Source organism: Chelonia mydas, chromosome 14, assembly GCF_015237465.2.
Source record: "Chelonia mydas isolate rCheMyd1 chromosome 14, rCheMyd1.pri.v2, whole genome shotgun sequence".
In the NCBI taxonomy this organism is placed as follows: domain Eukaryota; kingdom Metazoa; phylum Chordata; order Testudines; family Cheloniidae; genus Chelonia; species Chelonia mydas.
In genome coordinates, this window is record NC_051254.2 from 8,522,028 (window position 1) to 8,536,739 (window position 14,712).

General features: G+C 42.5%; 2 protein-coding genes across 10 annotated transcripts in view; one reads left to right on the forward strand and one right to left on the reverse strand.

The window, feature by feature from the left end:
• SMURF2 (SMAD specific E3 ubiquitin protein ligase 2) overlaps positions 1-11,514 on the forward strand; it is a 97,294-nt gene extending 85,780 nt beyond the window's left edge. For all 4 annotated transcript variants that reach the window (XM_037914078.2, XM_037914079.2, XM_037914080.2 and 1 more), the window contains 2 exons: positions 7,062-7,137; positions 7,504-11,514. In XM_037914078.2, the coding sequence (XP_037770006.1) occupies positions 7,062-7,137; positions 7,504-7,603 (176 nt within the window). In that variant the 3' untranslated portion in view covers positions 7,604-11,514. The remainder of the gene's footprint in view (positions 1-7,061; positions 7,138-7,503) is intronic.
• CEP95 (centrosomal protein 95) overlaps positions 244-14,712 on the reverse strand; it is a 41,358-nt gene continuing 26,889 nt past the window's right edge. For all 6 annotated transcript variants that reach the window (XM_043527775.1, XM_037914096.2, XM_027817506.3 and 3 more), the window contains one exon: positions 244-14,700. In XM_043527775.1, coding sequence (XP_043383710.1) covers positions 14,524-14,700 — 177 coding nt within the window. In that variant the 3' untranslated portion in view covers positions 244-14,523. The remainder of the gene's footprint in view (positions 14,701-14,712) is intronic.

Consider the following 14,712-nt stretch of genomic DNA (forward strand, 5'->3'; position numbering starts at 1 on the left):
CTCTTGACTTCTTGGAAGGCGCCACATGGTGGTGAGCAGGCTAGGAAAAGAAAGAATCTACCTCATTATCCAACTGCCTTTGGAACTCTGATAGAATCTCTACCTTCCTGCAGCAACCATTCTAACTTTGTCATCCATGCTGCTGGGTGAACAGAATCAGAGGCAATCAGTTCAGGCCTCTGTGGTCCCCCTGTTTGTTCTCTCAGGATGGAGGAAAGTGTTGAAGAGAACACGCTCACCAAATAGAAGTATTTTCTTTACTGGTAGAAAGGCTGGATTCCAACTGAGCAAAAACCTTGTGATTGCCAGTTGCCATTTACAAAAGCCAGGGGTTCTGGAAACCAAATATCCCCACCCAGCCTTCTCACTCACATAGGGCCTATGTAGTCTTTTGGGTTCCTAAGATGGCATAGATCCCCTGCAGTACTAAGGTTTCATTAATGGGCTTTAGTACCTGTTAGCAGAATGCAGTACTCCACTGAGTGCTAATGCATATTGGAGGAGCTCTACACTATGTTGCATATTTAAATGGCAACATGAAAAGCATAAGCAGAGGTGGCAGCCCCATACTCATTTAGGTGCTTTCTTTCCTATGATTAACTCACTGTATTACCCACTAGATACTTGCCTTGTTTAATGTTCTGTTAGTGACCCCTATTACTGCCATGGCTAACTTAACCTGCGTGTTAAATCCTTAACATGAGCTAGAATTTTGCAGCACATACTGGACCCTAGTGTCTGGGAAGGGCCATACAACCACCAGTGCCCAGTGGGGCCTTGGCTATCACAGAAGTTGTACCACTTTAGCTATTTTGGTATAGTTGTAGTTGTACAACCCCTGAGGTCAAATCTACAGTAGAAGCAGTCTCCCAGCATAGCTATACAAGTGTACTATACTGATAAAAGAGCTGCTAACATGGATGCAGCTAATACTGGCAAAGCTGTAGCTTTTAGTGATATAACTTGTTCAGTCATCACCCGGAGTGAAGTAAGCTGCACTGGTAGCGGTGCAGTTCTTCAAGTTGTTGTTCCTACGGGTGCATTCGCCGTAGGCTGCGCGTGCGCTGGTGCACTCTCGATTGTAGATTTTAGTTAACAGTGTGCTCTATACATCCTTGTCCTCTGGTGCAAGGTATATAGGGAGGGGTGGACCCGCCAAGGCTCCAGTTACTTCTCAGCTGCCCCTGGCTTGAAACAAAGCATAGGAGAGTGTGCTGTTAGCTTCTCCATTACTGCCTTCTTAAGAAAATAAGTATTTTATTTATGTATTCCTTATTTTATTTGTTTTCTATTTGTCGTAGCCGAAGTTGGTGCTTCAGGAGGCCTGAACCCTGGCTGCCTTTCTTTGCAGTTAGGACCTTCCAGCCCTCAGCTGTTGTTGTCTGCAGCCTCCTGCTTGGGTTATGCCAAAGGCCCTGGACTTCAAACCCTGCCAGGCCTGCCACAGGTCTTCTTCCTCCCCACAGTGAGGGACATTCCATCTGTCTCAGAGTAGAGTCCCATGTCCACTCTAAGTGCAAGGTCTGCACTGGATTTCAAAGCAGATTTCGCAAGCTGAGGGAGGATGGGATGGAGTGCTCTGCTGTCTGAAACCTGCAGGATTTGACTCTCCTCCCCGGCACAACGGCCTTAGTCACTCAGGCTGCAGCAGTGACTTCCAGAGACCATGGAGCAGCTTCAGAACTGAAGCACTCTTAAGACATAGAAAATTCATTCCCTGGGGAGAGTCTCCAAGTTACCTCTTAGGACAGAGAGCAAGATGACTGGTATGGGTACTGCTGAGGCTTCTGTGACACCCCACCCCGGGTACCAAGCTACCAGTACCCACCAAAAAAAACTTCTCTTATGCCTCATGCTAAGAAGTCTTCTAACAAACTGCACCAAGCACCTCCATAGTTGGCCAGGGAACTGGAGACCTCCAGACACAATGACTTCTCCAGGAACAGGCATTCCTAAGAAGCCTTGTTCAGCTATGCTTTGGTACTGCCCTCCTCTGGACACTGCCACAAAGAATACAGGGACTTTACCTCTGTAGTGTACTCTTGGAGTTCATGGACCATACTTTTGCACAGTCCCAGGTACCATCTCAGGTTCCTATTGAGCACTGTCCAGTTTTCTCTCCCATGAAGACTTCTTAGTTACAGAAAAGCCAGGGTCTCCCCTCCTAAGGAATACCCAGAGGGATCCCTCCCCAGTACCATTCACAACCAGAGCTTCCTTCTGATATCCTGGATCCCAGCACACAATCTTGACCTCCGGTACCAGCCCCTATGAACCCCCAGTAACTATCCAGCCCCACCATACCTATGCTTGGGACTCTCCATTGGACACAGGAGAGGATAACTCCTCAGAGTCAGAGGTTTCAGTCTAGGATTCTACCATTCTTTCCATTCTAACCACCCTCTGGAGATATTTCCCAAGGAGGAGATCACGGAAACAGCAGACATTCATGTCATCCCTGGCAGGATCATCCTCTTCCTTTGCTTATACACCACTACAGTGGACTTTTTGGAACACATAGACTCTGTAGAGTGACCAGTATTATAGGGTACCCTCTAGAAAGCCCACTGTGGTGTTGCATAAGGAAAGGAAGAGGATGGTCCTGTCCTGGATGACATGAATGTTTGCTGTTGCTTTGATCTCCTGCTCGGAACCGTGGGGATCTATACGCCTTCCACAAAGAAATGACTTACCAAATCTGATTGCTTAGCATTCTTGACTTTTTCAATACCAGACCTATACAGACCTGCAGAACCCTCCAGAAAGAGGTCCAGATCTTACAAGAAGAGGCCTTCCTTGATGGTGACCTCCCAGTCTGCATCATCTTCCAAAAAGCCATTTTGACAGCTAGGTCATGAACTGCTGCCTTCTCTGGATCTCATGTTGCATGAAACTACTTTACACTCACCTTTTGGGGACCATCTCTCATTTTCAACCTGCCTGGGAGCTCATCGCATCAGACAGATCGATCCTACAGGTGGTTTCAATCTTTTTTGCTCTTAGGGGTGATTGAGACAGTTACCCCGAATTCACTGGAAGAGGATTCTAATTCAGGTACTTCCTGGTTCCCAAAAGGAAAGAGGATGGAAGCTGGTCCAAGACCTCAGGACTCTGAATACCTTTATCCTTTTGCAGCATTTCAGGATGACTACTCTAGCAACAATAATTCCATCCTTTAGATCCCAGGGACCGCTTTGTCACACTTTCATATAGCTATACACCTGTCTCACAGACCCTTCCTACAGTTAGTCATTAGCACAGAGAATTACTAGTATCCTGTCTTCCCCTTCAGCCTTTCAGATGCTTCAAAAAAATCTGTATAAAGGTCCACTCTGTCGCAGCTCACATGCATTATTGGGGAATAACTGTCTTTCCCTATCTGGACAGTTGGCTCAAGGGTCACTTCTTCCTCAAGGTCCAGCCAATGACCAACAAGGCCCATGTCTCATTTCACCTCGCTGGGCCTTTGTCTAGAGTTGGTAAAATCTACTCTAGTGCTGATAAAGAGCATAGACTTCAGTGGAGCCCCTCTGCACTTCTCAACCTACTTACCTATGTACAGGTTAACCCCAATGGCCTTCCTTATCTCCATGCTACAGTAGATCCCACAATCCATAGCAAGTGCTTGCCTGCAGTTCTTAGGCCACACATCAGCCTACATGTTTGTGACATCCTATGCAAGACTACTCCTTTTGGTGGACTGTTAAAACCCCCAACAAAGTCTTTCCAAGCGAGTGATCTTTACCACAGCATTCTTGACTCCATCAACTGGTAGAAGGATCCTTTCACAGTTAGTATGGGAGTTCCATTTTCATGGCTGCACCCATCAAGGGTTATCTCTACATATGCCTCCCTGCTGGGTTGGGTTGCCCATCTCCAAGGCACCAAAGCCCAGGGTAAATGGACTCCTCAAGAAGAATCTCTCCATAGTAACGTTTTTTGAACTCTGTGTAGTTCGCTACGCATGCCAATACATTCTTTGCAGCCGGGAGGATAACTCAGTCAAGGTAATGCTGGACAATGGAGTGGGAATATACTACATAAATTGTCAAGGGGGAGCAAGATCCTAATCCTTATGCACAGAATCACTAAGACTGCAGAACTAGTGCATATCCCACTGCACAGACAACAGTCTACCTTCCAAGACTGCAAAACGCTGTTGCAAATTCTCTGAGCAGACACTTTCAAAACCATGAGAGGGGACTCAGCAACTTGGTCTTTCAGCTTATTTGCCAGTCCTGGGGCCTTCCAGAGCTGGATCTCTCCAACACCGGCCAGTGCAAAATGCCAACAATTCTGCTTGTGGAGTGGGGAGGAGGGGGTACAGTCACAACTCCATAGGGAACTCCCTATTCTTCCCTTAGCCTCATAGCCCTGGTCTACACTGGGGGCGGTGTCGACCTAAGATACGCAACTTCAGCTACGCGAATAGCTTACCTGCCCACGAGGACGGCGGCAAGTCGACCACTGCTGCTCCCCCGTCAACTTCACTTCTGCCTCTCAGGAGCTGGAGTTCCGGAATCAATGGGGAGCGCGTTCGGGGATCGATTTATCATGTCTAGACGAGACATGATAAATTGTTCCCCGATAGATCGATCACTACCCGCCGATCTGGCGGGTAGTGAAGGCCTGCCCATAATCTCTTGTATAGCTGCCCTCTGCACCATTGAAACAAGGCACTTAGAAGAACAAGCTGTAGCTTTCAGTTTCTCCATCTTGATAGCACCATCCTGGTCAAGACAAGTGTGATTCCCAGAGCTGCTTCATCTCTGTGTGAATGTCTCTTCGCCTTCCTCTTACAGAACTCCTGACACTGGACTCGGTCACCACAATGCACCCCAGTTTCTTATCTCTGCACCTCGATAGTTCTCAAGCATAGAATTGGGCTGCTCTCCCGAAGTTCAGTTCATACTCCTGAGCAGTAGGAAACCAAGTACAAGGAAAATCTATCTGCAAAAGTGGAGGCACTTCCAAGTCTAGCGTACCCATCGATCCATATCCCCTTCTGAATCTCTCCTCACAGACATACTTGGTTACCTGAATTGAAACATACAAGGTTATCACTGAACTCCATGACGGGTTACCTGGCTGCTATTAGAGTCTTTCATCCACCAGTCAAAGGATTTTCTGTTTCTACCTCAGCCACATTCCATAAGGGTTTGTTTTATCTGTTTCATCATGTTAAGGAGTCTGCACCATCATGGGACCTTAATCTGCTTCTCAATGCCTTAATGAGCCCAGCTGTCTACCTGTCTTCAGGACTTTGTTCCTAGTAGCCGTAACTTTGCCAGACAGGTAGGGGAGTTAAGAGCACTCATGGCTGACCTTCTCTACTTACATTTTGCCATGACAAGGTGACCTTTCGCCCCCATCCTCATTTCCTACCTAAGGTCTCTTTAGAATTCCATTTCACTTAGGACGTCTGACTACCAGTGTTTTACCCCAAGCCTCATTCCTTGACAGAGGAAGCTAGCCTCCATACCTTGGATGTAAGAAGGGCCATTGCCTCTTACCTAGGCAGAACAAGATATTTCAGGGTTTTCCCTTCAGGGTCTTGATCTCCTTTGCCAAGAGAATGGACAGCCAATTTCCGCTCAGACTGTGTAAGTGGGTTTCTGATGCATTCTAGTTTGTTACAAAGCTGCAGGAGTGCATCCTCCTCCTAGATGGACTGCTCATTCCAACAGGCCCAGTCCAGCTTTATAGCCCTTCTTAAAGACAAACCCATCATGGACAACTGCAGAGCAGCAACCTGGTCTTGTGTTCACATGTTTTCTGGGCACTATGCTAGCCAATCTACTTCCAGGTCAGAGACAACCTAGAGCAACACTGTCTTCAGAGCTGTGCTGAGATCCGCCTCCATGTCAAGACACTGCTTGGGAGTCTCCTACTGTGGAGCAACCATAGGGACAATAACTCAAAGGAGAGGTTACTTACCTGTACAGTAACTGGAAGTTGAGATGTGTTGTCCCTATGGGTGCTCCACCTCCTGCCTTTCTTCTTCTCTGCTGTGGAATCTTCCTGTGCTTCCAGTCTGAAAAGGAACTGGAGCAGGGGCGGGTCCACCCTCCCCCTATACTCTCACACCAGATGACAAGGATGTGTAGAGTGTAGGCACGGACCCACAGGCACTGCTAACTAAAATTACTGATCAAGAGTGTATAGGTGCGTGCACATCCTATGATGGAAAGAACGAGGAATCCGGTGGCACCTTAAAGACGAACAGATTTATTTGGGCATAAGTTTTCGTGGATAAAAACCCCCACTTCAGATAAAGTGGTTTTTTTACCCACAAAAGCTTATGCCCAAATAAATCTGTTCGTCTTTAAGGTGCCACCGGACTCCTCGTTGTTTTTGTGGCTACAGACTAACACGGTTACCCCTCTGATACTTGATCCTATGATGGAATATCCATGGGACAAAACATCTCTAAGAACTCCAGTTACTGTAAGGTAATAACTTGTGCTTTTGCTAATATACTATGCTAGGGGCTTTTGCAATCACAGCTGTCTTGATCACAAATCATACCCCTGTAAATGTGACCCTGATGTGGATGCTGCTTATACAGGTATAAATGTGCTTACACCAATGTAGATTATTCTGGTATGAGGAGAAATCAGCTATAGTGGTATGAATTCAACCACGCTATGGGTTGTATGTGTTTTAAAAAAATCACACCCCTACCTGAAATAGTGATACCTGTATAAAAACTGTGTGTGGATCAGGCTCTACTGTATTACCTTAGTGCAACACAGATTTACATTTGTACTGTTAGTTTTTGTGTATCTTTCACTGGCTTAAACAGTCTTAGTGTTGTGCATGTGTGAAGAAAACCAAACTTCTGTCTGAAGGGGAAATGTGGAGAGACAGCTTTTCCGTTTGCTGTTCTGTGTGTTCTCTCCCTCCCTGCCACAGTATTATACTGTTTTCATTTCCTTAGTACATGGCTCGTCTGTCTCCCCTGCTTATTTACTTCTCACTCTGCCTTCTTAACAGTTACAGGATAGTAGTTTGGGGGTTAAATTGTTGTGCTAGAGAATTCATCTTTACTGGATTTGCAGGTGCTGCGGGGCCCAGGCTATTTACAATACACCAGATTGATGCCAGCACTAATAACTTGCCGAAAGCTCATACCTGGTAAGACCATGTTACGTTTTCACCCCTCCATGGAAATATTGGCGTTTTGGTAAATGGACACGTCCACTGATACAGCACATCTAGATTATCAACTGTCATTTATTTCTCCTCTCCTGATCATTTTTCTACTTGGTAAAGAATTCCATGTATTATGGCAATAGGGAATAGTCTGGTTTTGTTTATATCAATGTCATTGTGTTGGCCATCATAATGTAATTTAGTGATATAACACAAGAAGTTGCAATCTTATCACCAGAGTGTTTCAAGAATGTTAAATGCAGTTGTAGTGCAACAGAACTGCGTCCATCTTGGATTTCTCGGTAGAGTTGAAACTTGTTCTAAAGAGCTTTCGTTTTTTGTTAACAGCTTTAATCGAATAGACATTCCTCCCTATGAAAGCTATGACAAGCTGTATGAGAAGCTGCTAACCGCCATTGAAGAAACATGTGGGTTTGCTGTGGAATGACCCTTTGCAGACTTACCTGAGATTCTATTTATACTCCTGTCAGCCAGAAAGCCCTCCCCTCAGCCAAGACTCAAGAAATGCTTGAAATACAGGAATGCTTTTCCTCTTTTACTCAAGAACACTGTGAGGGAAAGGACAATTTTGGAAATTTTTTTTTCTTCAAGAAAATAGGTTCTGTGGCTATTGCCACAGAACCATTCAGCTGCTATTAAAAACTAATATCTTGACCATACAGAATGCTGACTGTTACTACATTTTGACAGTTAAGCAGTATTCTACCCTTAAAGACTACTACTATTTTTGTAAAAGGTAATTTGTTCTATTTGCCCACCTGATTTCTATTCTCACAGACAAGAAGACACAACTTCAGCAGTCGGTACAAATCACGTTTCAGCCCAAGTAAATATACTGAACAGCGTCTATACCTGCTATTTAAAAAAAAAAAAAAAAAAAAAATTTTGGATTATTCTAACTTTGCATAAAATTGGCTAAAAGAATCATTAACCTTTTTAATTACAGCCACTTACATGTTAACTGCATTTTCTTATAGTGAAATATTATATTCTGCATTATATGTTCAACTTAAACGTTACCCAGAATTGGGCTTTTTATATTTTTCAAGCACAAATTACAGACATGACGTTCTGGGTCCTGTTTCTATCAGTTGTCAGATTCCTAGTCTGAGTGAAATACTGCATTTGGTACAGTACTTTGTGTTAAATGTGGAATAGTCCTTTTTTAAAGAGCATTAGTCATTTTGTTTTTTTTTTTTTAAAACAAGCGTTTTTGTAACAAGTTGATATTGTCAAGAGTATTTTTGGTTTGCTTTCAATTTAAAACAAATGCTACATTTTAAAAAAAATTCTTAAAGCATGCTGATGAGGTGACGTTGACAGACTTCTGCCTGGTCATCAGTTCATGTTTCAGAACCCACTGTATCTATCTGATCAACCAAAGCTTTTTATGTTGAAATGCAGCCAATTCACATTCTGTACTTGTTGATGCTTAAAGACTTATCAGGTAAACCACATTTAACCTTTGTTTGGCTGCTCATGTCATGTGGGTTTTACAGCGAAGGAAAAGTAACTAACTCAAATTGCAAAAGCTCTTCTATTAACAAACACGCATGATGTGATGTGCTTTGAAAATGAGGTGGTTAAAGCACAACATTGTCACTGGTTGTAGGGATGAGAGTAAATATATGTAAGAGTTAAAATGTGGGTTGGTCAGTTCAAATGGGAACATAATGCACTACCAATGGAGGGAATCCTGGGCTGTTCAAATGAGCATCCTACTGTGAGGTCAGCATGCTGTCTTTTTGGGGTATGGAGAAGTTAGGCTACTCACTGCACATTTTTTATAGCAGCATTCTTCTGCATGATCGGTAATATACAACTGGCATTTTGCCTGTCCTCTCGCACAGTAATGAGGGCAGCAACATTTGGAGGGAATTTCAAATTTTTCTAATCAATGTTGGGTTTTTTTTAAAGCTTGGATCATAATTAATCATCGGAAATCTGCACTATTTTTACATTGGTGAGAAACGAGTCTTGAACTTACTAAGACAATGGGATGTAAACAACTACTTCCTTTCGCAGCATAAGTTATATAATGAACTAGTGATTTTTTTTTTGTCTTGTCTATTCTATGTAGTTTGTGAATGTCAACATATAAATTCATTCTGCCAAATCTGACTGCTACAGCACGTAAGCTAATAATGGACTGTATTCATTAGAATGACTGGTAATAGCCTAATAGTATGTCTATTTGAGAGCAGTCATAATGAGATCATACCATCATTGGTAGCCCAAATCCACATTTTCACTTATTTTCTTCAATAGTATGATTGCTAGAACAAGCAGCATCTAGCAAAACATACCAATCTGGGCTCATGCATAGTGGAGAGGTTAGTTGCTTGTTGATGCACACCTGAAGCAGCCAAGAGATCAACTTTGGCAGCTGGGGTTGCAGTCTGCCAGACCTTTTTCCTCATTTGGAGGGCTTGCGGCTCTGTGCTGACCTCAGTCCAGTTGAGTGGTAACACTGTCTCTAAGAGACCTTCCCAAACTCAGAGGGTCGTGAGATGGATTGCTCTCTAGAGACAGGGTTCTTTTGTCACTTCACAGGCTGGAAACTTCATTAGTGACTTGCAAGGCCTTGGTGTGCAAGCCTGCTGAGATGGTCTCACTACATTCTTCATCCAGAAGGAATGGTCTATTGACAGCACCACTCTCTGGGGGAGATGGCTGTTTCTGTTCTGTTCCTGCCCAAGGCATGGCTGGGATTTTTTCCACAGACAAGTCTCATCCCATGTGACTCACCTGATCCTTCAAGCAGCTCTTCCCTGTGGTGTATGAACAGAACAAGGCCTCATCCAAGTTACTCCTTGGGGAGGGGCAATGCAGATCTGTTACACTAGAGGACCCAGCCTGGGGATACCGAGCACAAACACTGTATCCCCAGATTTGACTGCTGCAGCTCAGTGCCTCTTCTGAGCTGCCACTGTACAAGGTCTCTTGATGGCATCCAGCCTCTGCTGATCTCTCTGCTGCTTCAGGTATGCATCTCCCTCCCCACTGTAGTCTACTCCCTGCACTAAACAGCCAGAACACACAGCTGTAGCTGGCCCCTATCCTAACCTCCTATAGGTTTGAGATATTGAGTCCAATGTAAGGGTTTACTGGAATTTGCACACAAAACAAAACCAAAAAAACCCTAACCCAATGTTTGACGTTTCACAGCAGCTTTAGCTGTAGGTGCACTGCTTTCCTGCTAGGCATTTTGGTGTTGATAATCCCTCTAGTACCACCAGTTTAATGTTGTAAAATCTAACTTTCTTAAAATATTATGGACATGAATAGACAAAATTAATATTTCTACATATTTGACCAGTTATGAGGATTATATCAAGTATCTGGAGTGCCTTTTTACCTTCATAACAACTAAGAGCTTTAAATAAAGCACCCCAACTGGCCAGAAGTTTTCTGATACATTTTGCAGAAGTATTCACCCATGAAAGTTTAGTTCCAAAATCATGTCAGCCGCTTTCCCTCAAACAGGTGCTAAGCCCTCTGTTGCATTGAACCTTGGACTTTCACCCCATGATTAATGTGAATATTTATTTCAGCTTGTCCTTACTGAGTTTTACTTTATCCATTCTTTAGTTGCATAAAGTTGTTTTAGAGAAATGCTGCATCATGTTTCATGCTGTTGCTTTTCATTATGAATGTTTAATTATGAACAGTGATTTCAAATATACAGCACGTAGTTGAGTTTGAGGATTTAATGTCTCGCTGTAAAGAGTTTTGTAATGGTGCTTTGTACAGTATGTATTCTAATTTTTTTTGCACATAGATTCAGCTTCCCTAAACTGATTTATTTTTACCATTCTTTGTTGTTATACTAGAGTCCAGAGCACACAAGTTTTCCTTTTGTATTTTTGTTCTACAACACTACATCTGTATGAAACTTCTGGTGCGTTTAAACTGGCTGCATTGATGGAAGTAAAAGCTTTGCTTCTATATCATAAGTATGCATCATACAGCTTAATGTACCATGCTCACATTGCTTCAGATTTTAAACTGCACCATATAGTTAACAGGTGCCATTTGTTGTATTTAACACTATATAGTAGGTTTTTAACTCTACCACATCCCAAGCTTTGTCTGTAGCTGTAATTAGTTTAGACTCAAGTATAATTTCCCCTCCACAAACTGAGTTTTATTTTCTCATTTCTATTATATTTATTACAGAGTGTTTTTAGCATTGATATTCATTGTATTGCCATACGTTACATAAGCTTTAACAAAACATCTGTATAAAATGGTTTTTAAAAACTTAATGTACCCATGCAGAAGTTGAGCAATAAATTGTATGCTGTTTGCACTGTCACAGCATCAATGGTTTAAAAACGTTTAAAGTTTTTAATTAAAGCTTTACTTTGACTTACATTTGTAACTTTAGAGGTGTTCAGGGAGTCAGTTCCAATAGCAGAGAGTATATTTTACAGGGTATGAAACTAATCTGATGCCTTCCTACATGTACTTGCATATACAGCAAGTATGAGGCCTTAAAACAGCATTCAGGAATGGATACTGTAGCCAGTTTTTCTTTTATACAGTAGAAAATACCTCAGAGTATGGAGGTTGTTCATAACTCTGAACAAAACATTATGGTGGTTCTTTCAAAATTTACAACTGAACATTGACTTAATACAGTTTTGAAACTTTAATATGCAGAAGAAAAATGGTGCTTTCCCTTTATTTTTTTTTTAGTAGTTTAATATAGTACTGTACTGTATTTGCTGTGTTTTGTTTTGTTTTAAATCTCTGCTGCTGCCTGATTGCGTACTTCTGGTTCCAGATAAGGTGTGTGGTTGATTGGTAACTTCATAACTCTGAGGTTCCATTGTACTTAGTCTCTCCCAGCTCCCTCTGTGGCTTTTAATAATAGCCACTTAAATATCAACATATCTCAAAGGGGAATTTATCTCTCTTGATCAGTGAAGGGGTGACTTTCCTGCTGGCTTTAGCTAATCCGAACAGAACTTCTTGCAGGAAAATATATAAATGTGAAACAAATCAATCAGTACTTCTTCTTCATTCCAACTCATTAAGTTATAGCCCTGGTAGCAGGGTATTGGTCTCTTTTAGTGTGTTAGGTGTTTGGAAGTGATTTTGTGAATTTTTTTTTAACAGGGCTACAGCTACCAGAAAAACTATTTAAGCTGGCAGAAGCTTCAGTCAAGGTGCAATTCTCTTTCTCCCACCAAATCTAGTGTGAACTTTTTCCCCACATCCATGAGACTCAATCTCATGAATGCTCTTGCAACGGAGTAGTTCTATTTCTCTTGTAAAGCCAGGCACAAAATGTTGAGTGACAGGTACTGGAGTCCTATACAGGCAAATCCCAAAGATTTCTGCTTCTAGTACAGGGGTGGGCAAACTTTTTGGCCTGAGAGCCACACTGAGGTTGAGAAATGGTATGGAGGGCTGGGTAGGGAAGGCTGTGCCTCCCCAACTGGCCTGGTCCCCATTTCTACTTTTTGCTCTGACTACCCCCTGCTGGGTCTCCTACCCCTATCCAACCCCCCCACTCCCTGGGCCCTAGCCCCTATCCACAGCCCTGCCTCCAGGCCCCCTACGACCTGCTGCTCCTTTTCCAACCCCACCCCCTTACCATGCTGCTCAGAGTGCCAGGACTGGGTTATTGGAAAGCCTGGGAGGTGGGTAGGCACAAGCTGTGCAGCTGCAGGGGAGGGGCTGGGAGCTTAGAGGCCAGGCAGGATGGTCCTGTGGGCTGTAATTTGCCCACCTCTGTTTGAGCAGTTAATCACATAGGGAAAACCAATGTGAGGTAAGGGCTTTTACTGAAAATTCTGCTTTGGGTCCTGGTTAGTGAAAAGAGTATATTCTAGGGCATGGATCTAAAACTTCTAGTTTTGTTAAACAGCAGGAGACTTAGCACTGTGCTTTAATGTGTCAGTTATTTTTTAAGTACATTCACATCCCTAGTTACTTTGGCTGAAAGGCTATGACACTGTTTGTAGCAGAGCTCCAACTAGAACCTGTACATTTATGGCTTTTCCTTCACCTAACCTACTAACACATGTATTTCAGTAGCAGAGGTAAATGATGGCTTTACAGAAGATGGGTACAAGAGGTTAAATTCAGGGTGAACTTTAGGGTCTTTGCCTTAAATGTACTGTCAGTGTGTGGTGGCAGACTAGCTCTCTTACCTCAACATGATAGCTGAATTGGTTTTGTAGTGAGAATGGTGAATGCAAGTATATTATGTCTTTCTTTACCCCACTAGTGTCAAACCTGCTGCTTCCTTACCTGTTCTCAAATAGACTGTTAGAGTAACAAGATAAGTTGGTTTTAGGTCTAAATGCTTGCATTATGTTTCCAAGTAGCTCAGTGAAGTAAACTAGCTTGTTTACAGTCTACCTCAACCAAGTGCAAATACTAACCTGGTTTGACCAGTGTAGATATAACCTACCTTCATGGTGGGAATAAGTACCACCTACTAGCAGCAGATTGCTGCAATAAATTGCATAGAGAACCCCTGTAAAACTAATGTGCTCTCTCTAGGAAGTAATTAAAAGCCTGCAAGTTCTTCTACCACTTATTTTCTTTAGCAAAAAGTGTTCTAAATTTTGAAGTGTGAGTGATTAAACAAGCTTGTTATCTTATTCTTAAAGTAGTTAAAGTACTTGTGCCCAATCATGTCCTCAATCTCACTTAGTACTAGCTATTAAGAGTCATAACCCTACAACAATATATTCCTGGTTAAATCATATGTAAATGTATCCTATAAGCACCGTGTACAGTGTGATGAAGTGCTTCTCCCCCCCCGTACATGAAATTTATTTGTATGTCAAAGGTTAAGTGAAACCCTTATTCTGACCTGCTCTCTCACAAGGAATTTGAGCAAGGAGTGCTTTAAGAGCTGCCTCCATATTTCTAGTATCATTATACTTTGCAGTCACAAGTTTTCAGAAGGCATTGATTCAGCCTAAAATGCCCAAATGTAGCACTGATCTGGAGGAGTTTTCATATTCAGCCCTTTAGAAAGTTGAGAGTACTAAGTACAATACACAGGTAGGTCAGATTATGTTCTTCAGCAATACTTGGGTTAAAAACTTTGACCTGAAGGCTCAATGGTAGCTTGAAATAGTCTAATGGTCCTTTATTAAGTTTAAACAATCATCTAAATTAACTTTAATAAAGTTATGTTAAAAATACTCAAGTCCTAGTTACTGACACATCTATAACACTATGCCTTTCACAGTGTAAGCCAGACAGACATTTACAGAACAACCAGCCACCACCTTCTGGTTGTGGCAATTCCCAAACATACCCTTAACAGTATCTTAGCCAGACATAAAATCTGCACTGATATTTAATAGTCAGTATGTCTTACAAGAAATAGTTTTTGCTATACTGAAAAGAAGCCATTTGAAGTCTGGATTTTAGTCGTTCTGCTTCCAGCTCTTGGAAGAAGGAGTCGTCATCATTTTGAGTTATCATAGTCTGCAGCTGCTGTATATCCTTTTCCATCTTTGATCTTAACTCCCTTTTTGTTTTGTGCAGTGTCTTAAAAAGAAT